We start from the raw sequence: 23,570 nt of genomic DNA on the forward strand, positions 1-23,570 counted from the left end.
CATGAGATGTCTGTCCATTTGCTTAAGTTTTTAATTTCATTCAGTAATGTTTTGTGATTTTGTTGTACAAATCTCATTATCCTTCTGTTAAATTTTTTATAAGTATTCTTTTTGATGCTTTTGTAAATGGAATTGTTTTCTTTTTATTTTAATGTTTATTTATTTTGATAGCAAGAGAGAGAGTGATGCAAGGGGTAGAGATGGAGAGAGAGGGAGAATCACAAGCAGGTTCCACACTGTCAGCGCAGAGCCTGATGGGGGGCTCAATCCCTTGAACCATGAGATCACGACCTGAGCCGAAATCAAGAATCAGATGCTTAACCAACTGAGCCACCCAGGAGCCCCTGGAATTGTTTTCTTAATTGCATTTGAGGATTATTCATTGCTAGTATATAGAAATATACCTGCTTTAAAAAATTTTTTATTTGTTGATAATTTTTTAGTAATCTCTGTACCAAAGTGGGGCTCAAACTCATGACCCCGAGATTAAGAGTTGCAGGCTCTTCCAACTGCACAACTCCCTAGTGATATAGCTGATTAAAAAATTTTTTTTAATGTTTATTTATTCTTGAGAGACAGAGAGCAAGCACGAACACGGGAGGGGCAGAGAGAGAGGTAGACAGAATCTGAAGCAGGCTCCAGGCTCTGAGCTGTCAGCACAGAGCCAACATGGGACTTGAACCCATGAACCGCGAGATCATGACCTGAGCCGAAGTGGGACGCTTAACCGACTGAGCCACCGAGGCGCCCTATGCTTCTATTTTTTTTTTTTTTTTAATTTTTTAACGTTTATTTATTTTTTTGAGACAGAGACAGAGCATGAACGGGGGAGGGTCAGAGAGAGAGGGAGACACAGAATCTGAAACAGGCTCCAGGCTCTGAGCAGTCAGCACCGAGCCCGACACAGGGCTCGAACTCAAGGACCGCGAGATCGTGACCTGAGCCGAAGTCGGAGGCTTAACCGACTGAGCCACCCAGGTGCCCCTATGCTTCTATTTTTTTAATAAAGGGATGTGAAGCATTGATATTAATTCTTTAAACATTTGGTAGAATCCATCTGAGTCTGTGCTTTCCTTTGTTAGTGGTTTTTAAGTTACTAATTTAATGTATTTTTGGGACCAGTTATAAGTAAACATTTAAATTGCAAATACTTATTGATATTTGATTATTCAGTCTTCCTTTCTTCTTTATATTGCCAAATAGAAAAAGATGTTTATACACTTACTTACAACTTTTTCTTTTCCATTAAAGGTCTGTAATTACTCTGGAATCAGTAAACCATGGCGTCAAAGAAATTTGCTGTTAAAGTAAGTAGCGCTTAATAGCCTTCTCTAAAATGGTTAATCATTTGCTAATATAACTGAGTTCGGTGTGCACTGACAATTGAAGCCCTGAACTTTCCTTCTCCTCTTTAAATTAGGGATTTTACTGACAACTTTAGGTGATTGAATATTTGCATGTTAAGAATGAGATGGAGGGGGGCAGCACAGACACTAAAATTGGAACGATGCAGAGAAGGTTAGCACGACCCCTGAACAAGGATAACATGCAAATTCATGAAGCTTCCTCATTTTTAAACTTGGTCTCCCTTGAGAAAAAAATTAAAAATGAGATAGAGGAGAAAATGAATAGTTCATGTGGTTATGAGAGTTGCTTAAAATCTAGGTAAGATGCCTTTTGGTCATAACTTTGTCCTTAATGTTGAAAATTGTTATTCACGTTTGTATATCTGTGACATGATTTTTGATTATGACAAAGCAGATGAAAATAAAGAGGTAGGCAGCAAATGCTGCAGGTGGGTGAATGCCTGTACAGAGGTCTCTTGCCTGGCCGTTCTGTGTTGTTTTATTTTTGTAAGTTTCTCTTCTGTCTCTCTTGATGGCTGGGGCTGAGACCTTCTCAAGTGTGGGGGGATGAGGGAACTGTGTGTGAGGGGTGGTAGGGAAGGAGAGGGGAAGAAGTGATAGTATAAGGTCTCTGAGATGCCTTCACCCGTGTTGGCTGTTTAGGACATCTTTTCTATACTAGTGTTACATTTAGTACATTCAAAACACCAAAAAAGGGGCACGTGGGTGACTCAGTCGGTTAAGCATCTGACTCTTGATTTCAGCTCAGGTCATGATGTCACGGTTCGTGAGTTCAAACCTCACGACAGGCTCTGTGCGGGCAGTGCAGAGCCTGCTTGGGATTCTCTCTGCCCCTCCAGCGCACGTACATTCTCTCTCGCAAAATAAATAAACTTAAAAACAAAAACACCAGAACAGGCAAATTACAGTAGTTAGCCAGGTCAGATACTACTTAATATTGTAATTATATATTATTTTTATCAGGTCATGGCTTATTAGATTTACAACATACTTATACATTTCACTGCTTACAATTATTTCTTGTATCTATGTGTTCTGTAGTATTTCTTTTTATGAGAGATTGTTAAGTGGTGAACTTTCCCTGTTTGTCTAAGAATGTATTTTTTCTCTTAACTCTAGAAAGTTGGTTATAGAAATCTAGGTTGAGCATTATTGTCTTCAGCACTTGGGAGATATTTTGCCATTGTCTTCTGGAATCTGTTATTGCAACTGAGAAACATTGTAGATACTGACTGATATTTAAAACCACCTTATAACTTAGTGGCTTAAAACACAAGCCATTTCATTCTTACTATTCCAGGTTGCCCAGTATCATTTGGGTCATTTCTCTTTTTGATGATGGCTGGGGCTGCAGTTATGTGGGGACTCCATTCAGCTGGAACATCAAGGATGATGTACTCACATAGCTGTCAGCTGATACCGTGGTTGGGCTCTCACCTGGGGCTGTTAATTGCGTCCCTTCATTCTCATTCACATGGCTACTCTGTGTGGCTTGGGCACCAACTAGCATGGTGGCTGAGTTTTGAGGGATGGTGTCCCAGAGCAAGTTTCCAGAAGACAGAAGTATAATTTTCCAGTTCTTTGAAGGCCTGGGCTCAAAAGTCTCAGGTGGCACTTATGCTGTATTCCGTTGGTCAGCACACCCAAAGGGCCCAGCCCAAGGATAGTAGCAGCTTTTGATGCAAGAAGCAGCATATGCTCATAGAGAAAGGAAGAATTGTGGGGGCTTATCTGTGGAAACTAGCCACTACAGAAGTCTGCTGTCTGCCTCATTGTGATTTCTTTCTTGGTTATCAAATTTTTTCTTTCTGGGTCCTCTTTAGATTTTAGTTTTGTCTTTGAGGTTTTACAATTTCACTATGAAGTCTGAAGCTTAGGCTTGTTATTTACGTGGTTTGGGAGGCATTGTCCATTCCGACAAATGCTGCTCTGGTAGGCTTGTATGAGTGCTGCTTGGCCATTTGCCTTTTATTGTTTGTCTCTGTGTCCCTACGTTGTGTTCAGAGTGCTTTTTTCTTTTCTTTTTTTTAAAGTTTATTTATTTATTCTGAGAGACAGAGGGATGGGGGTGGGGCAGAGAGAGAGGGAAAAAGAATCCCAAGCAGGCTCCATGCTGTGAGTGTGTGTAGCCCAATGTGGGTCTCAAACCCACGAACTGTGAGATCATGACCTGAGCCCAAATCAAGAGTTGGACACTTAACTGACTAAGCCACCCAGGTGCCCCCAGAGTGCTTTTTATTGGGCCTCTTCCAGTTCATTAAAATCTTCTCATCTGTATTTACTTTGCTATTTAATCTGTATTTAATCTACTCTTTAACTTGTTTATTTTTAGTGACTACATTTTTCAGATGAGAATTTGTGTTTGGTTATTTATTTTATTTTAATTTTTTTAATCTTTGTTTATTTTTGAGAGAGAGAGACACAGAGAGACAGACAGACAGAGCCCGAGTTGGGGAGGGGCAGAGCAAGATGGAGACACAGAATCCAAAGCAGGCTTTAGGCTCTGAGCTGTCAGCACAGAGCCCAACATGGGACTTAACTCAGGAGCTGTGAGATCATGACCTGAGCCGAAGTCAGATGGTTAACCAACTGAGCCACCCAGGTGCCCTGGTTATTTTTTTTTTAATTCAAATTATACCAGTTCTTTTTTTATATATGTATATATATTTGTGCTATTTTAAAAATGTGTTTCTGTATCCTCCTTTTATCTTCTTTATAATTTTAAAGTAATTTATTTCAGCCTCTTTTAGATTATTCTGTCACTTCCACTATTATATACTAAGTGCGGACTAAATTGGTGATCAGTGTTCATGTGTGTACTTTTTAATTGCTCATTTTCAGTCACATCCTGCACATGGTCCGTGTGCACTGCATGCGCGCGCACGTACACACACACACACACACACACACACACACGGTGGAAGGACCTATGAGCCCTGTAGTGCAGCTGAGCACTTCCAAATTTACTTCTGCTGGAGCCACTGGCATTTCAGTGGTTTTGGACCAGGCTTTGTATTAATTTCATGGCTTGGGATTCCACCACCTTGTGGGTAGTACAACTTTGCAACCCACAATGGAGTCTGGCACGAGGTTGGTGTTTTTAGTATTTTCCAGTATTTTCCTTGCTGTTTTCCCTTCCCTTCCCTTCCCCCTATTGAAGCCCTGGATTGATGGCAAGCTTCCATGTTGCTTCCTTGGTCTGCAGGCAGTGATTTTCTTTTTCTTTTTAGTTGCATTTTCATGAAGGTTACAGTTTATCAAGAGAATGAAGGAGAAAGCTCTGCTGAATAGTTCCTGCTCCAAGAAATTATGGACAAACTGACCCATTGTGAACCAGAGTATTAATATATGGGGATATCTACAAATCCAGTACTTATTTATGTGTCAAGCATTGTGCAAAGAACTGAAAGTTGAAGTTCTTAACAGCTCTGAGCTTAACTGGAATGAGTTTCTTCCCATCTCTCCTTTTTTTTTTCCTTCTTGGGCATTAGGATACCAGCTCTCAACTATCATGGCTCTCACATATTCTGACCAGCAGGCTTGAACCTTCCAAAGGGGTGATTTTTTTCTCCTCCCTGCTTTATTGAGATATTACTGACATACAATATTGTGTAAGCTTAAGGTGTATAAGGCAGTGATTTGATATGTGGTGAAATGTTTACCACAAAAAAGTTAGTTGACACATCCTTTACCTCACATAATTACCATTTTGTTGTTCTTATGTAAGAACATTAAAGCTCTACTCTGGTAGCAACTTTCAAGTATACAATACAGTATTGTTAACTGTTGTCACATTAGATCCCCAGAACCCATTCATCTTATAACTGGAAGTTTAACCCTTTGACCAACATCTTTCTGTTTTCCCCACTACTTGGCCCCTGACAACCACCATTCTGTTCTGTGTTTCTATGAGTTTGATGTTTTTAGATTCTATATATAAGTGAGAGCATAGGTGATTTGTCTTTCTCTGACTTATTTCACTTAGCATAATGCCCTCAAAGTCTGTCCATTTCTCACAAACAGGATTTCCTTTTTTTTAAGCGGCTAAATAGTATTCCATTGTGTATTTATGCCACATTTTCTTTATTCATTCATTCATTGATGGACATTTAGGTTGTTAGGCTGTCACAATTCCCATTGTGAATAATGCTGCAGCAAACATGGGGTGCAGATAGTTCTTTGAGATAGTGATTTCATTTCCTTTGCATATATACCCAGAAATGGAATGGTTGGATCACAAGGTAGTTGAAGTTTTAGTTTTTTGAGGAACCTGCATACTGTTTTCCATAATGGTTACACCAGTTTACATTCCCACCAGTCATGCACCAGCCAGGGTTCCCCTTTCTCCACAGTCCCACCAGCATTCCTTTCTCTTGGTCTTGTTGATAGTAGCCATTCTAGTAGGTGTGAGGTGATACTTGGTTTTGATTTGCATTTCCAAAGGAGGGATTATTAGTATTGTTAGGGGTTTATTTATTTACTAGGCTTCTCAGACAGAGAACCATCTTTTGGCTTTGATTTTCTTTTTCCTGTAGTGTACTTGTTTTCTGTTTTTTGGAATTTTTTCTTATTCTGTTTGAGCAAATGTGCTCTTCTCTGTCCAATTTAAGGTGAAAGCTTAAATCATGAACCTTTTCTAATATATTTGCTTAAAGCTATAAATTTTTCTCTCTAAATGTTTACTAGTTTAATTGTATCCTTATTTTGTTAGAGATGCAGTTAAAGAAGGAATTTTGTTTTTCAAATAAACATATTTTCTAATTCTTTCTGTGATTTAATTTTTGATCATTGGGTTATTAAAATATATATTATATAGTTTCTAAGTATTTGGGAGGTTTTTTTTTTTTTTTGTTTGTTTTTAAGTTTATTTTGAGAGTGTGCATGTGTGCAAGTTGGGGAGGGTCAGAGAGAGACAGAGGGAGAGAGAGAATCCCAAGCAGGCTCCCTGCTGTCAGTGTGGAGCCCTACTCTGGGCTCTATCAGGAAGTATGAGATCATGACCCTGAGCCTTGAGATTATGACCTGAGCCGAAATCAAAAGTTGGACACTTAATCAACTGAACCACCCAGGCATCCCGAGAATTTTCTAATAATCATTTTGTTGTTTAGCATAATTCCTCTATTTAGGAAAATATTCCATAAGCACTTGAAAAATGTGATGGTTGTCAGATGCACTGAGCTATATATGTCACTTAGAGCAGGTTTTTTAATTTTGTTATAAAAATCTAATTTTTTTTTTACTAGTTATTAAATGATAATCTAATGTTTACAAATAGTGTTTTCTTTTTATTTAGGTAAATTCCTAGTAGTAGAATTTCTGGATCATATGGCAATTCTATTTTTAATTGTTTGGGGAACCTCCATACTGTTTTCCACAGTGGTCCTGCCAGTTGCATCCCTACCAGCAGAGCATGAGGGTTTCTTTTTCTTCACATCCATGCTAACACTCCTTGTTTCTTGTGTTTTTGATTTTAGCCATTCTGACAGGTAAGGCAGAACAGAGGCATTTTCAGAGATGTAGAGTCTAAAACAATTTCCTTCGAGTGTGCTCTGTTTTAAGAAGGATTTTCCAAAATGAGGGAGTAAACAGAGCAAGAGTGAGACAGAGGGTCTGGGAAACAGGCAATCTTGCAGGTGAAGTGAATCCCATAGGATCAGCAGTGTGTTCTGCCTAGAAAACAGTCAGTTGGATTGGCACAGGATATAGGGTTCCACGAAAGAGATCTCCAACAAGAAAGGAAAGGCTGAAACACCTCACATATTTGAGGGTACAGAGAGGAGTTTTTTTAGGTCTGTCAGAGAGTATGGGTATGATTTAGTGATAAGAATATGGGAAGCTAAACAAACAAAAAAAATGATGCAGCTCTTAACTAAGCGAATGAAAAGTTATGCAAGATAGCAAAGCGAGCACAGTACACTACATGGCTCAGCTTCGAACCGAGGGTACATTCCATACGTTGTGAACTCCAAATGTTGGAAGGCTGGGGAAGGACATGTGTGGGTGGTGGGTTGTAAGCACTGTCCTTTTCAATAGAAAATATGTGAAACTGAAATAATGAGAAATTGATAGTAATAACATAGTATTTAGAAATATGATAGTAAATACCAGATCAAATATCTGCTTTCAGTGTGGCTGCTCCTGGTGAGTGAGAGCTGGGGAAAGGTAGTGACAGGTTAGGGCAGAAGAGGCCTCTTTTTGATAAGTAGTTGTAATCTGTGTAGATGCATTACCATAATCCATAATTGAGTGAGTAAAATTTAAAAGGAATTAAACAAATTTTCATATATATGTATGTACTTTTGGCTTTCTGGGTTGAAAAATAGACCATGGCTGAAAAAGACAGACTGGCTGAAAAAGACAGACCATGTCTGTCTTTCTGTATAAATATGTCTCTTAGAGCACATCTCAATTCCTGCTAGCCACAATTCAAGTGTTGAGGAAGCACACATGGCTAGTAGCAGCTGTGTTGGACACCATGGGTCTCAATTCATGCATCCTTATATGCTCCCACCTCTTTGCTTCTTGTCAGAGTAAGCTTTCAATGAAGTTACCTTGGTTTAAACTGGCTGCAAGGGTGGATAAATTGGCAAGCCAAGGCAAGGCCGTTTCCTTTGCAAGTGGAAACGAGAAATAGACATGGACACAAACTGTATTAATCATGGGCTTTTATCCATAAAAACACAAAGCTTTAGTAAGAAGAAAATAAATTTGAATAACAAATTATGGTTAAAAGTGTCAAGTCAGTATATATGGTATTTGCTTCTGAAAAATTTATGGGTCCACCCCCTGCTTTAAAGGTATTTTTAAAAGTATGTAATGTTGCCAGGCCTCACTCCTGATAATAATTACATCTTAGGATTTAAAATTTTTAGCTTGGGTTCCAGCAAAGCAGTACTTTGAAAGGTTCCTACTTCATTGTCTGTCTCTGTTTGTAGATCATTTCCTCTGCTTCCTGCATCTGTTTTCTTGGATTAGTTAGGTATTACACCAAAGTCTAGAATTCTTTTGGCTACAAAGCTCTGCTGCTTCCCCTCCCCCCAATCTACTTTATTGTGGGTGGGAAAATTTTTGTTGGGAGGGCTTGATTAATTAGAAGGGATTCCTGGCTTCCCTAGCAGTGGCAGCCTGGGAAGATTACAGAGCTTGGCTTAGTGACAGGCCAATCTGTATTTAAGGAAAAACTCGGACCAGACAGATTTCCCTGGAATGTGGATCTGGCTTTGTCTTCTTTCACAGAGAATGTGTAATGACCCCCTCCTCCTCCTTCCCACCCACTCCAGGAGACTTAAATCTTTTACTTCTGCTGTTGATATTTGTCTACTTTTTAATTCTGGAGAGGGTGGGGAGCTGGAGTTTTGGGGCAGGAAGACTGAGTCGTTTTCTAAATCTAAAGTAACAAGTTTAGGATTTTGTTAACGTTTAGGAGTAGAGGAGTGATTTTACTTTTTAAAAAAAATCTCCCTGCATCTTTACTATCTATGTTTTTCTTTCTATTCCTTTGTAGCTTTTATAGTTTTATGCACCGCTCTGAATTTCAGTTAACCTTAGTCTCTGCATTCCTTAGAACAACCACAAAAAGAGAAATATGTCCAAGAATTGACAGTAATTTCCTCTTTGTAATAAAAGTAAAAGTGAAGAGGAGCTCTTTGAACTTCTAGAGAAAGAGAGAAAGTTGAATAGCAAATGGGCTTTTGTCTTGCTGGCTTGCCTCAGTGAACCACTTCAATTCTGTGTCCTAGGCTTTTTAGTCTACCTAAAGGAGAATGTGGTATTGACTGTCATCACCACTCATTTGAAAGCTGGTGCTTTGATTTTGTGTATTACATTGAAAAAAAAGATTTATACAAATGTTTTCATACCAGTTGAGTTCTAGGTAATGAATCTTATACTAAATTTTAAGAAAGAATAAAACTCAAGTGTCCTAATAAATCACAGAAGTTTTAAATGGTTACATTCTTTATTAGAAATGAATTTGAAGGAGGAGTGTGTAACCTTTATTCCTGGGAATGTTTTTAGAAAGGCATTGGTCTTTGTGAAACTTCTCAAGGTAAAAAGAAGTACCTTTGTATTTCTTCTCCATTACTTAAGCTCTTCACCTTCCAGTTTCTTCTTAATTCTGTCAATTCCTTGCGAGAGCTTTAAGTTTTCAAGACATAGAGCCAGTAAGCGTTTGCCTAGTGGTAGATGACATGCTCCAACTAAAGTAGGCTGCTCTTTTTCCCCCGTTGCATATTATCTGTTCTGTTACACTGGCCATGCAGGAAACTGTGGTCACAACTAAACATGTCCTGATTGCTTGATAGACTTGACATAAAATTCAGAGTTCACCAATAGTCACCCAGTTAAGTCGGCCTCAGGCTTAAAGCTCTTCGGTTCCTTCTCATTCAATAGGGCATTTGCTCTGTGTGTTGATGTCTTTGAAACAGGGTTCTTGTTGGACTTGAAATGAAACTTCCTTTTCCAAGTGTTCTCTCTTTCTGGCCAGACACCCAGTTTCTGGGCTTTATTTTTCCAATCCCTTCCTGTGTGTATAAGATCGTCTATTCTTCTTCTTCTTCTTTTTTTTTTTTTTTTGGATGATTAGAAAGTGCTTAAGTACTGCCCTGGCTTCTCATCCTCCTTTCGATTTCAACTTTCCACCTGCCTCCATCAAATCTCTGCCTACACTGATCCCTAAAACCTCAAACTAAGAATTCAGTTTGTCATAGTTTTCTTCTGAACTGGCTTTTGGTTTGAATGTCCACGACACTACCCTCACACATCCCAGACGTGTCCAGTTATGATATCTCCTCGTCCTTTATTCCTGCTTCTTACTTCTTTTCTTGCTGCTTCTGTCTTCTTTTCTTACAAATTCAGCCTTTATGATCCTTGTGGTTTCTATTTCTACCTTAGTCTCTGGATGATCTCTATGCCTTTCCTGTCTTGCCATCCCAGTTTATCTAGACAAGTTCCAGGATAATGTTTTCTTAACACCATTTTCATCATGTTACTTCCTTGCTTAAGTGATCAGCGTAATTCCTTCTGTTTAATCAGATCTGATCTGAACTCTCTGGCTAGATTTAAGGCACTCTCATAACTATTCTCTCTTCCTCTTTAACTTTGACCCATGTTTTTATCTTGGAACTTGGGAACGTGGCCCACCTATTCCTCTGAAACTGATGCCTTCTCATTTCCTGCAGTGACCTAGCCTGTGGTTTTCTCTCTTCTTGTTCTCTCTTACCTTTTCTTCCTTAGTCTCTACCAGCTTGTTCAGGCTTGATTAATGACTCCTTTTTCCTTTGACACACAATCTAAACTTTTCTCACATTGATTATCCTCTCACTTTGTTCCTTTGACTGCTGTGTGCAGCTTATGTTTTCTATATGTTCTCCAATTGTTTATATATGTGTTCACACACGGTTTTACAACATACTATCCCAGCCACATTTCCTGAGAAGAAGGACTTTTGCTCTACTTCTTTTGTATGCACACAGGTCTTGAGTAATCTGGAATATTTCAGAGGTGCTCAATAACCCCTCACTTTCCTTATTACAAAGATAAGAAGTTTCTTTCCTCGTGGTTCATGGAGAACAGGGAAGTCACTCGAGCTTAGAATTATTTCTTACCAGTGTTTTTTTTTTTTTTTTTTTTTTTTTTCAGTTCCAGACAGGGAATGTTGTAATACTCAATTTGTGGTATATTTCTTTTCTTTAAAAAATTTCATCTCGACCTATTTCTCCATTTAGGAGTCCACAGTTCCACTTTGAAAATATTTTAAGTAATAGTCTGTTAATAGCTAAAATGACAGTATGGAGTTTGCTTCTGTATGTCTTTTAGGAAAGTAAATTATTTCAGTATAGTATAATGTTAATTGTTTGGACATTATTGTATTTTATTTCGATTAGCACCTTAGTTTAGCACCTTTATACTTTAATTTTTCCAACATACATACAAAGCATATACTTTGTATGTTATTCTAGTAAAAGAAAATAATTCTGGGTAGAAAAGTGAAGTCAGGATCTAGCACCAGATGCAAGAACTCGGAAAGTTCCTTGGATTCTCTCTGAAGGCTGTAGAGGGCATCATTGTTCTGTGTTTTGTTAAGTGTGTGCATCTGTAGACATTGTGATTCAAGGAAACACAGCAATTAAAGTGCTTTTAAAATCACTGGCTCATTCCTAAATTGTCATGACATCCTAAAGGCCTGTGTTTGTTTGCCCGGGGGCGTGTGCATGCTCTCATCCAGAGCCTGTTATGCCTGTGGATATTTAGTTTGCTCTGTCTTATAATTGTCCTCACCAGGAAACACCACCATTAACTGGAACAGTAGAAAACAGTCACAGCAACCCAAACTATCCAACGTGGCCTCAGAGAAAACATTCTTAGAGTGACACAAGACTCTCTCTAGTGTGCTTCCTTTCCAGATTCAGGAACTGGAAGTGATGTGTTGAGAGTGAGGATCCCCTCTCTTTGTCCTTGGAAAGCTTTGGGAGCCCAGCCCAGCTCTGGTCCCAGTAGTAAAGGCTGGGGGGTTTGGTTGGGACTGGTACAAGTCCTTGAATTCATGGTGTTATTATACTTCCTGCTTTTCCTACTCCCCTTTCCTTATTGTTACCACCACCATTCATTTTGGGGATGCATGGTTGAGGAGTCAAGAGGTACAGTGGGGACTACAGAGTGTTCTTGCATTCTACAACCCCTGGGGATTCCATGTGAAGGACATCCCACTGAAAGAACTGTGTGTGCAGTGGTCTAGTCAACCGTATGATGGAAGAATGTACAACATTCACTTCTTGTCCTTTAAAAGCTCCTCTTGTAGTAATGTCTTGGAATGCCCGTGATTAAGTAATATAGGAAGCTAGGCCACTGCATATATCACTTTGTCGCATGTGAGTAGCATGTGACAGTAAGACTACATGAAACATCAAGTAATGAGTTTTTCATGGTGACCCTACATACTCACACAGGCATGCGCTGTATTTTGCAAGTGTAGTCTGAGATGTAAAAGAATGTTACACCATTTGTTTCACAGAGGTGTGCCCTATAGATGCTGGCAAGGCATATATGCTAGACCTAACATCCCAGTTCTTATTACTTGAAAATTCACTATATGTTGTGGATAATATTGAGGTCATGTCTAGTTCTAAATTTCTTTGGTTGTCTATAGTCTATGCATGTTGCTTTAGGTTCTTTTGTAGTACTTCGTGAAATTTAGATCATCAGGTACTTGAGGAAAGGATTCTGGAAGGTGAAATTAGCATCAGACATTTAATCAGGTTTCCTGAATTCACATTGTGGTTTCACTTGTGAAAATTGGATGACTTGCAGTGAATCCTGTTACCTCTCTGACCATTCTTCAACTCTAAGATAGGAATAATAGCACTATATGTCTGACAGGGTTTCTTGCGAGTATCAGATTTATAATAAAAGACAATGCTGTGAAAGTGTTTGAGAAAAATAACATTTTATGAATGTCATGGCCCTCGGTGATTATTTAACAGTAACAATCTGTACAATAGTAGAGGGACTTGGCCTCAGCATCTTACTTGTTCCTGGTCTCATAGTTCTTTGGAATGAGGACTAGTCTAATTCTTTTCATATGTGAGGTGTCACTTAGAAAACTGTCATTTATCCTGGCCTGCAAGACCCTGGGTTAGGCACTAGTGATACAGACAAGGCTGATGATCACCCTTCCGTATTCTCAGGAGGATTTGCATTGAGAAATGATTGTGTTAGACTGTAAATAGCAGTAGGTCAGTAGAGCACAGAGATGTCAGAGTGCCCTGCTTAGCTGAGTTGTGAACAAATGAGTGCCGTAGTCCCCCTTTACCCCTCGTAATACATTCCAAGACCCCCAGTGGATGCATGAAACTGCAGGTAGTACTGAACCCTATATATACACTGTTTTTTACTATACTTACATACCTATGTTAAATTTATAAATTAGGCACAGTAAGAGAGAACAATAATAAAATAGAACCGTTATAACAATAACTAATAAAAGTTATATGAACATGGTCTTTCTCAGAATATCTTCTTGTACTGTACCCATTCTTCTCACGATGATGTGAGATGATAAAGTGTCTACATGATGAGATGAAGTGAGGTGAGAGATGTATCACTAAGCTACTATTGGGCTTAAGCTACTACATGTTGTCAGAAGAAGGATCATCTGCTTCCTGACTTTGGGTGACTGCAGGTAACTGAAACTGTGTAAGATGAAACTGCGGGCAACTTCTGTTCAGTGATTGTGTTCAGATTTGTTTTGATGGGAAGTCATGGCAAAGCCATAGTTCAGTCATTCCGTTCGGTATCCTGTTTGTGTGTCCATTTACATGATGGACTACACTGACAGGTTGCCGGGGCTAGAAGTCAGGGGGTTTCGATGTTAGTCCTTGGTATTCCTGACTTTGGACAGGTCAGTTAACCTCTTTTTTTTTTTTTCCAGTTATCTGTAGCTGTGTAACCAGCCAGCTCCAAACTTCGTGATCCCATGGGTCAGAAAATCCAGCCAGGCAGATTTTCTGCTTTACATGACATTGGTTGGGGTCACTGTCTTGGGTGCATTCAGATACAGACTAGGCTGGAAATCTCAAGGAGGCTTTGCTCACATGTTTGGTTTTCCTCCCTGATGCCTCTCTTTGTTCACAGGATGTCTCATCGTTCAGTAGTCTAGCTTGAGCTCCCTTATGGCATGGCAGCTGACTTCCCTGGGGATCATGCCAGTGGAAACTGCTAGGCTTCCTAAGGGCTGTGTCTGGAACTAGAAAACTGTTTCTTCCACCATATTTCATTGGTCAGCTATTCACAAGGTCAGGAGAGGAAATAGACTCTGCCTCTTGATGGAAGGAGTGGTGAGCTTATACAGAGAAGGTAAGGAATTGTTAGTGGCCATCTTCAGAGATTTTTTTTACCACAGTTCTCTAATCTCTCTCTTTTTTTCAATGTTTGCTAATTTTTGAGACAGTGAGTATGAGCGAGGGATGGACAGAGAGGGGGGACAAAGTATCCAAAGTAGGTTCTGCGCTGACAGCAGTGAGCCTGATGCAGGGCTTGAACTCACAAACTGTATGATTATGACCTGAGCCAAAGTTGGAGGCTCAACCGACTGAGCCACCTGGTGCCCAATAGTTCTCTTATCTCTTAAATGAAGTGTTGAATTAGGGAGTCTCTAAGGACCTGCTTGCCCTACATTTTTATGATTCTATAAATTTTTATTTGAGGAATTTTCTGCATATGTTATAGTGGAAAGAACTTAGTGGCGTTGGAGACAAAAAGGCCGGAGTTTGATTCAGGGCCTTAACATTGACCTGCACTTTGGAAAATGACTTATTCTTTCTGAGCTTTTGTATTCATCTGTTAATTAAATAGCGTTAACATAAACTCCCTTTTGGGATAATTGTCCATCTTAGCACAGAGTCATCACTCAGAAAGCGTTAGCATTCTTTTTCTTCCATGTTACCTGATAGGGGCCTTTTTCAAAGTCAGTAGTAGTTGAAGACATTAATCGCAGGTCCTATTGTTTATTCTAATACGAAGATGTTCAGGTATTTAATCACATTTTGTTGGTGGTAAGGGTATTTTTGTGAGATCAGGAGTCTAAACAAGACGATTCAGTTTGTTTACCTGTATTGGTATTATGGATTATCCCTAGAACACTGTTGCTATTTAGAAAACATGCTTAAAAAGAACTAATTTGAACATGTATTTTGGTCTGTGAAGAGCTGACTTGTTTGGCATTTCTAGTATCTTTTGTCTAGAAGAAAGAAAAAACCCTGTGGGGTGGGCAGCATTCTGTCTCGCTGTTTTGGACTGTGATACTACCTCACCCATGGGCCAGGACCTGTAGGTGAACTGGGTCACATGCTTCCACTGTCATGTGAAATGGGCCTAAAAGCTCATAGACTAAAGGGAGTAAGAGGAGAGAAAGACTGTTCTCTAAAGCACTGGTTCTCAGAGTGTGTTCCTTGGATCAGCAGTATTAGCATCTTATGCACTAATTATGGTGTGTATTTTCATCATAGTGTTATTGTGAGGGTTAAATGAAATGATTAATATAAAGGTCATTTTTAATAATATTAGACATTGTAATATTATCATCATCATAAAAGTAATCATTTTGATTAATTTTTTCTTCCAGGGTATTTCATGAAGCAACTTATTTTGCACTTCTTCTTAAAGAAGCCAGAGTTCTTATTAGTCTTTTTTAAAGTTTTGCAGATGGTCTGTCGGTCTAGCAGTATTTCATGTTGTTAAGTAAATGAAGGCTTGTTTAAGCAATGTCTCAAGGTACTTCTTACAAAAGCTCATAATTCTGAAGAAGATATTCCTCAGTTTAAAGTGATGTTGAGAAATCATATAACATACTTATGCAAATATGTTCAAAGCCCTAGTGTTTGTGGGAGTCATTAATACCATTTAATGAGTCCCCGGGCAATGTCTGAACTCCGGAGTTTGCTTTCAAGAGCCATTCTCTCTCTAGGTCTGCTTGCTTTCTTCATTTTAGATCTCGATGTCCTTAAACAAAAGTCTCTGTGGAGGCTTTTTTTTTTCTTTTTTTTGTTTCCATTTGTGGTCACATAAGGATCATGGTTAACCCCAAAAGGAAGGCCAGCTAGGCTGTGGGGGCCTGGGCTGGGGCCTGGAGCCTCTATACCTCAGCCTGCTGCCTATTCACTTCCTCTTTTCTCCTCCTCACCACTACGTTTAAGCCATATCCCGAAGTGAAAAGCAGTTTATTTGTCTTTGGGGCTTGCTGATTCAGAGGCATGGGTGTTCTTTGGGATGTCACTGTCTGACCGCTGAGCTGTCAGCTTCCTTCTGGCGCCTCCTTCTAGGACTGGGAGTGATTGCTTTCCCTAAGGAAGCCTTGGGTTCAGGCCTTGGCCGGTGATTGGCAGTTTGCCTTGCTTGCACTTACTGGTTCTGGCTTGGTGCTCATCCTCTAGTCTTTTGCCTTCTCTCGGGCAACGTGTGGAGTGGCCCCTTTTAAGCTGCTGTTCGATCGGAGGATGAGATATTCAGGCAGAGCCAGGGGCCCCATAGAGCATTCTGCTTGGGGTTTTCAGCAGTGTTTCCGGGAAACGCTGCATTCCAGGGAGGGCCTGAGGTGGATCCCTGTTCCTGCTGTAGCTGAGTGGCCGAGCTCCTATCAGTTTAATGTGTTGAGGTTCTGCACAGAATTGAATGGCGGGGAGGGGGGCTTAAAACACATTTAGGAGCACTGATGTAGTCCAGCTCCTTTGCAGAGGAGCTCTGAATCCCTATAGAGCAGAAGATGAAGATCTGAAAAGTTGCTCAAGAGAATTTTGTACCTTATTTAGAGAATAAGGACTCTATTGGACTGATGATAGTCAAGGTTCATTGGAAGAAGAAACAAAGCTGGCAGACTACCAGAGCTGAAAAAGGGTCCTTACTTTATGATAAGGGAGCAGAAGGGCCTCAGAGTATCCCAACATTGAGCTTTCTAAAGGCCTGGAGAAGCTTCCACTGCCCATGGGCCTGCTTCCAGGTAGCTCCCCCATGGGCCTTTCTTTGACAAGCAAAGCCATCATCTCTGTGTCTTCTTTGTCATTCTCCCTCTGCTGGTATCTTTCTGCTCCCCTATGCACATGATAGAACATGGTGGCCCCTCACCTCTCAAGGGATATATTTTACAACTCGTGGAGGTGAGTTTCGGTAGGTGTCCATCTTTGCTCCAATGACTGGGACAGGGGCAGTGTCACTTAGTACATATGTGGCTGTCCATGCCTGTACCTACCCTTGGGTATGGCGGTTGTTAGAAAAAGGGGCACAGAGTACCTCAGAAGTTATGCAGTAGTATTTTATGATTTAGAGACTTCACCATAATGTTTCTCCTTAGCAGTCTTATAGACAGGCCTTCTTAGAGAACATAATAATGAGTTTTCAAAGTTTGTAAGAGGCCTCAGGGGCATCTGGGAGGTAGCTGGAATAATCTAGCCCTTGAGAAGGTTCTCTTAGTGGGGATGAGGATGATCATAATTAGGGCTTTACTTACAGTTTGCAACTTGCCTTATTGTTGGTATGCATGTTGAGGTGTTTTAAGGTTGTTCATATCCCACAGTATTTATATGTTATGGTAATTAAACCAAAATATTGCAACAATCAAGGAAAGTATCAAAGAGGATGTCAGTCTACTAAAATTTCTGAATGTCTGCTCTACAAATGACACTGTGAGTCAGGAGAGGACCCAACCTTCAGTAGCATGCATCTGTCCTAAAATCTTAAACTCCAAAACACTGAATACTTTCCAAAGACTCAGCTCTGAGTCTGCATGTTTGATTTTGACTCAGCATTCCATTTATACTTCCTCCAGTGTGTGAAACAACACAAACTGAATTGTAGCTTGAGTATTTTTAATTGTCACCAAGTTGTGCTTCTAGACACTGTGCAAAGTCTTTTAACAGCTGATGAAATGTTTTTTTAAAGATGGCCTGATGGGATCAGATGTTGCTGCATCATTTCCAATGCTGCCTGAGTCTGTTTCACTTCCCACAATGACTGATTCTCCATCTGCCATGACAGTGCATTCCTGAGCCGCTGCCCCCTCACTGGGTTGGTGACTAGACTGTTTATTCTTAGGAAAAATTAAAATGATCCAGAGAAGGGTGTCTTGTGTAAAATTCACGTGAATCAGTCTTTTTCACTGCAGGAGTCAGGGAGGAGTGTGTGGGGTATGTGTGTGTGTAGACCTTAAAGAACTTTTTATGGAATAAAATTTAAAACTACCAAAGGAGAGGAGTATAATGAACATTAATGTACCCATCACCCATCTTCAACATTGTTGACAGTTTTAAATTAAGTAATAGGCAAGTTGAAGGCTGGTTTAAAAAAAAGTGAGCGGTACCATGTGACATTAACACTCGTGTGTTTACACCGAATTTTCCAAATTTCAGCACTGTTAATAATTCTCCCCCAAATCAAAAGATCCTTTGTTCTTTCCTTCAGTTTTCAGTTTAAGTTCTAAGAAATATTACAAGTATAACAAGAGATCTTATTAGGGTGTTATTGTGGATAGCCCATGACAAAAGCAGACACTAAAACTGTTGATTTTGGTTACCTGGGTTCTGAAAATACCAGTATTCCTTAGATTTCTGATTTTACTTTGAAGGGAATTCTTATTGGAGTATTGCATAATAGTGACGTCGACCTCATTGCTTTTCCTACCTGTGGGATGGTTTTTTTTTTAAGTTTATTTATTTTGAGATAGAGGGAGAGAGAAAGAGAGAGATCAGCGGAGGAGTGACAGAGAGAGAAGGGGACAGAGGATCCGAAGCGGGCTCTGCATTGACAGCAGAGAGCCCGACATGGAGCTCGAACTCATCAACCAAATTGTGAGATTGTGACCTGAGCCAAAGTCAGACGCTCAGCGCTCAACTGACTGAGCCACCCACGTGCCCCCTACCTGTGGGATCCTGATTCCTTTTCTCCCACATAGGGATAATGTGTCAGCTTTTACAGCAGTGTTATATAAAAAATATCTCACCCAGTGCCTGGCAATTAGTAAGCATTCACTAAGGAAGTCTTAGCTATTAGTAATCAAGTTAAAGATACAGCTGGGAAGCAGACCAAATTTAAAATTATGTAGGCTATTCTTACCCTCTTCAGGTATTTCATTTCAGCAGCTTAATGTGTGAAGTTCCAGTGTGTTGTGGTGGGTGGGCTTTTTTGTTACAAGCTCTCTTTTAGGGGCGCCTGGGTGGCTCAGTCGGTTGAGCATCCGACTTCAGCTCAGGTCACGATCTCACGGTTCGTGAGTTTGAGCCCCGCGTCAGGCTCTGGGCTGATGGCTCAGAGCCTGGAGCCTGCTTCCGATTCTGTGTCTCCCTCTCTCTCTGCCCCTCCCCCATTCATGCTCTGTCTCTCTCTGTCTCAAAAACAAATAAACATTAAAAAAAAATTAAAAAAAAAAAGCTTTTGTGATAGGGTCACCTGGGTTGCTCAGTCAGCTCAGACTTTGGTTCAGGTCATGTTCTTACGGTTTGTGAGTTCAAGCCCTGCACTGGGCTCTCTACTGTCAGCACGGAGCCCGCTTTGGATCCTCTGTCCCCCTTTCCACACCTCCTTATACTCGGGCTCATGCTCTCTTTCAAAAATAAATACTTAAAAGCTTTTGTGACAGCAAAAGAAGGATACTACTGTTTATTGACTACCTGCTGAACTGGATGTTTTTCACATATTAACCTACTGAATTCTCACAACACTGCCAACTGCACTTTACTGTTGACAGTCACAACAGTAGAAGAATTTGCTCAGGTTGCAAGTCAGAATGGTAAAGTCAAGCCTGCTATCTCTTATTGAAAATTGTATACTTTGATGAAGAAGATAGAGCCTGCTAGGTGCAGTCTTGTAAAGAGATTGGTTTAGAATTGCCCTTGTCTGGTAATAATATGACTACTTACGTGGTTTATAATTTTTAAAGTTTAATTAACTGTATTGTTAACTTTTATTAGCCACAGTAAAACCACTACCTTGGGAGATAGGCAGGGCAGATGTAATTATTAAAGAGGGGACCCTGCAGCTCCTGATGCTGGTTCTTTATTGCCCTCCCCTTTAAAAAAGTCTTTCAGGGAAGGACTTGTAGGGAAAAAGATGCATTGAAGACTATCGTTAAAGGTCAGTTTTAGGTCCTGTTCTCCTTTTAGAACCTTACTGAAGCAGGCCACTTCTGCCAAGCCCTTCTTCAAGTGGGTGCCCCACTCAAGGGAGAGATTGTTGAGCTCCTTTGGCTTACCAAATGGATGGGGTGAGGGAGAGTGTGAAGAGGGACAGTGAGAGAGAGAAGGAGTCAGTCCTAGAGCAGAAGGCTTGCTGCCTCTGTAGTTAGGTGAAAGCAAGAGAAAACTGCCCAAGAGCTAGAATTCCAAGGACAGACTGGCCAGTCCTCCCTCCACTAAGGCCTCTGCTCAGGTCCTGACCTAGTTTTGGGGAAGAAGTTAGGGAAACCTTGAGAAGTGGGTGGGATCATTGAGCTCCACCTGTGTGCCAGAGTGATTGGCTTCTTCCCAAGATGACAAACCTGCCTCTCAGATTGGGGACAATCTGGGTAGTCAGCTAGTGTGGATGCAAAATAAAAACCAATGTCATATAACCTCTGTACTCTTTGCATGCTTCTTTTTTCCCTTCAGAAAATCAAAACAAGAAAAGTTTCCATATGCCCACAACTCAAATTCATATTCTGTTACTGTTAACATTATGCAGTATTAGCTTTTGTTTAAAAGCAGGCAACAGATTTGTTTTATTTAAAAAAATGACCCATTTTCATTATGAAGAATTCCAACATGAAAAAGAAAATCACTCCAGATTTTGGAAACAACTCTTGTTAGCATGAGGTGAATGTCATTCCAGATGGATACTGCAGATATATGTACAGATAGAATGATTACAGCAAAAGGTAGAAATACTTCTGTTAAATATTGAATATTATAGCTATTATTTTATTTTATTAAAAAGATTTTTTTTTAATGTTTATTCATTCTTGAGAGAGACAGAGACAGAGACAGAGACAGTGTGAGCAGGGGAGGGGGAGACACACACACACACACACACACACACACACACACACACACAAAATCTGAAGCAGGCTCCAGGCTCCGAGCTACCAGCACAGAGCCTGACGTGGGGCTCAAACCCACAAACTGTGAGAGCATGACCCGAGCCCAAGTCAGATGCTTAACTGACTGAGCCACCCAGGCGCCCTTATAGCCGTTATTTTAATTAAAAATAGAAAATGTAATTTTACTTTAATAGTAGGGAAAAAAGCTGAATTGAAATGTAGTGAAGTGTTGAACCTTAGAGTTCTTCTCATGTAGATTTTATTTTCTAAGGTTTCTTTAAGATTAAAATAGCTTGTAAATAAGAGGTTGAACTCATTTTTTTAAATTTTTATTTATGTATTTTGAGAGGGAGAGAGCTTGAGCAGGGGGAGGCAAAGAGGGTGGAGAGAGAATCCCAAGCAGGCCCCATGCTGTCAGTGCAGAGCCGAATGCAGGGCTCGAACCCACAAACTTTGAGATCATGACGCAAGCCGAAACCAAAAGTCATATGCTCAACCAACTGAGCCACCCAGGTGGCCCGAAGATATTTTTATTTGTTTATTTATTTTAAAGTTTTTTTAAAATTTTTTTTGAGAGAGAGAAACAGCATTAACCATGGAGGGGCAGAGAGAGAAGGAAAGAGAGAAAACCCAAGCAGGCTCGACACTGACAATGAAGAGCCTGACGCAGGGCTCAAACTTATGAACTGTGAGACCGTGACTTGAGCTGAAACCAAGAGTTGGGCACTTAACCTACTGAGCCACCCAGGGACTCCTTTGAACTCATTTTTTTTATTATTTAAAGATAATTTTTAAAAATATTTATTTATTTTTGAGAGAGAGAGAGCGTGAGTGCATGCGTGCGCCCACAAGTGGGGGAGGATCAAAGAGACAGACACAGAATCTGAAGCAGGCTCCAGGCTCTGGGCTGTCAGCACAGAGCCCAATGCAGGGATTGAACTCATGAACCGCGAGATCATGACCTGAGCTAAAGTCTGACACTTAACCGACTGAGCCACCCAGGTGCACCTGCTCATATTTTAAAAGTTAAATTTCAGTCTTATACTGCAAGGATTGACTGCTTGCTGTGAGAAAGGGCAACAGTGTCTCTCCCTTTCTCCTTTCTCCTCACCTCCCAATTTCTGTTGTTATTTTTATGTGTTTTATTCACATTTTTGTCCTGTGCTGTTCAGTAAGGAAGCCACTAACCGTGTGTGGCTATTTGATTTTAAATTTACGTTTACATAAAATTAAAAATTGAATTCTTCAGTCTTGCCACATTTCAGGTGCTCAGTAGCCACGGGTGGCCAGTATGTTGGTGTAGGTATTACAGAAAGTTCTGTTGGACAGCACTTTTTCTCAAGAAAGGGTTATTGGTGTTTCATATCCAAATTCTTTCATGTTTAAGAATGTCTCTTATTTGCCTTCATATTTGAATGCTACCTTGGCTCATACTTTCTTTCTTTCTTTTTTTTTTAAGTTTATTTATTTTAGACAGAGAGAGGCAGAGAGAGAATCCTAGGCAGGCTCCGCATCATCAGTGTGGAGCCTGACGTGGGGCTCAAATCTACCAAGAGTCTGACACTTAACTGACTGAGCCACCTAGGCACCCTGCCCTGCTCATACTTTCTTTCCCTCAGAATCTGGTAACAAATCTTTTGCCAGTGTCTTCTGATACTGAATTTTGATTTGAAGAAATGTAAAGCCAGCCCAGTATTCCCACACTGTACAGATGACTTGTTTTTTGTTCTCAAATATCTGAAAGATTTCATAAATATCTCTCAGTGTAGAGTACTATCGCATCTTATAAAAAAATTTTTTCTGGAACATGTGCTTTTTTTGTTTATTCTGTTCATTTTTCATTTCAGAGAGATTCTTAATGTTGTCTCTTCTGTTGTCTCTTATTCTTAGTTGTCTCATATCTTGCCTATTCTATTTCTTAAGTTGTCTCCTTAGGGGATAGGTGCTTCTATTAAATTATTTTCATTTGCCTTCTATATTTATTACCTTTCTCTAATTGTTTTAATGTCCTTGTTTCTTTTATTTTTTAATCTGAAATGATTATACAAGCCATATTACCCTGATTGTCAGTAAATCAATTTCCAGGGTTGTCAATTTCTTGTCTGTTTTGTTTTCACTCCTTTATTCCATAATAATATTGATTTTGTTTCTTAATTTGTTTCCTTATTTTCCCCATGTTACTTATTATCATTCACCAAATGACCCCCAAAATTAGCAGCTTAAAACAATAAACACTTGCTCACTCCCAATTTCTAGGGATCAGGAATACAGGCATAGATTAGCTGGATGCCTCATGCTCAGGATTTCTCACAAGGCTTCAATCACTGTGTCAGCTGGGATAGCTCAGTTGTGGGAAGATCTTCCAAGGGCACTCATGTGATATTGGCAGAATGTCTCAAGGGGCTCACTGACTGTTAGCTGGAGACATGTTTCTCAACACATGGCCCTCTCCATAAGGCAGCTGAGTTTCCTCGGAGAGAGCAAGAGAGGGCGCCCAAGATGGAAGCCACAGCCTTTGTGTTACTTCACCTCAGTGTGACATCACATCATCACCTCTGCCACATTCTTTTTGTTAGAAGGAAGTCATTAAATCCAACCCACACTCAAGGGAAAAGGATTATATACAAGATCATAAAAACTAAGAGACA

The 23,570-nt window shown here is 40.0% G+C and overlaps 1 protein-coding gene and 1 pseudogene across 2 annotated transcripts in view; both read left to right on the forward strand.

Moving 5' to 3' along the window:
* Positions 1-23,570, forward strand: part of LOC122215812 (SLX4 interacting protein) — a 179,616-nt gene that overhangs the window by 20,363 nt on the left and 135,683 nt on the right. For both annotated transcript variants that reach the window (XM_042931616.1, XM_042931615.1), the window contains exon 2: positions 1,252-1,307. In XM_042931616.1, coding sequence (XP_042787550.1) covers positions 1,281-1,307 — 27 coding nt within the window. In that variant the 5' untranslated portion in view covers positions 1,252-1,280. The remainder of the gene's footprint in view (positions 1-1,251; positions 1,308-23,570) is intronic.
* LOC122216709 lies at positions 1,480-1,576 on the forward strand (annotated as a pseudogene).

This window comes from Panthera leo, chromosome A3 (genome assembly GCF_018350215.1).
Source record: "Panthera leo isolate Ple1 chromosome A3, P.leo_Ple1_pat1.1, whole genome shotgun sequence".
Classification (NCBI taxonomy): Eukaryota; Metazoa; Chordata; class Mammalia; order Carnivora; family Felidae; genus Panthera; species Panthera leo.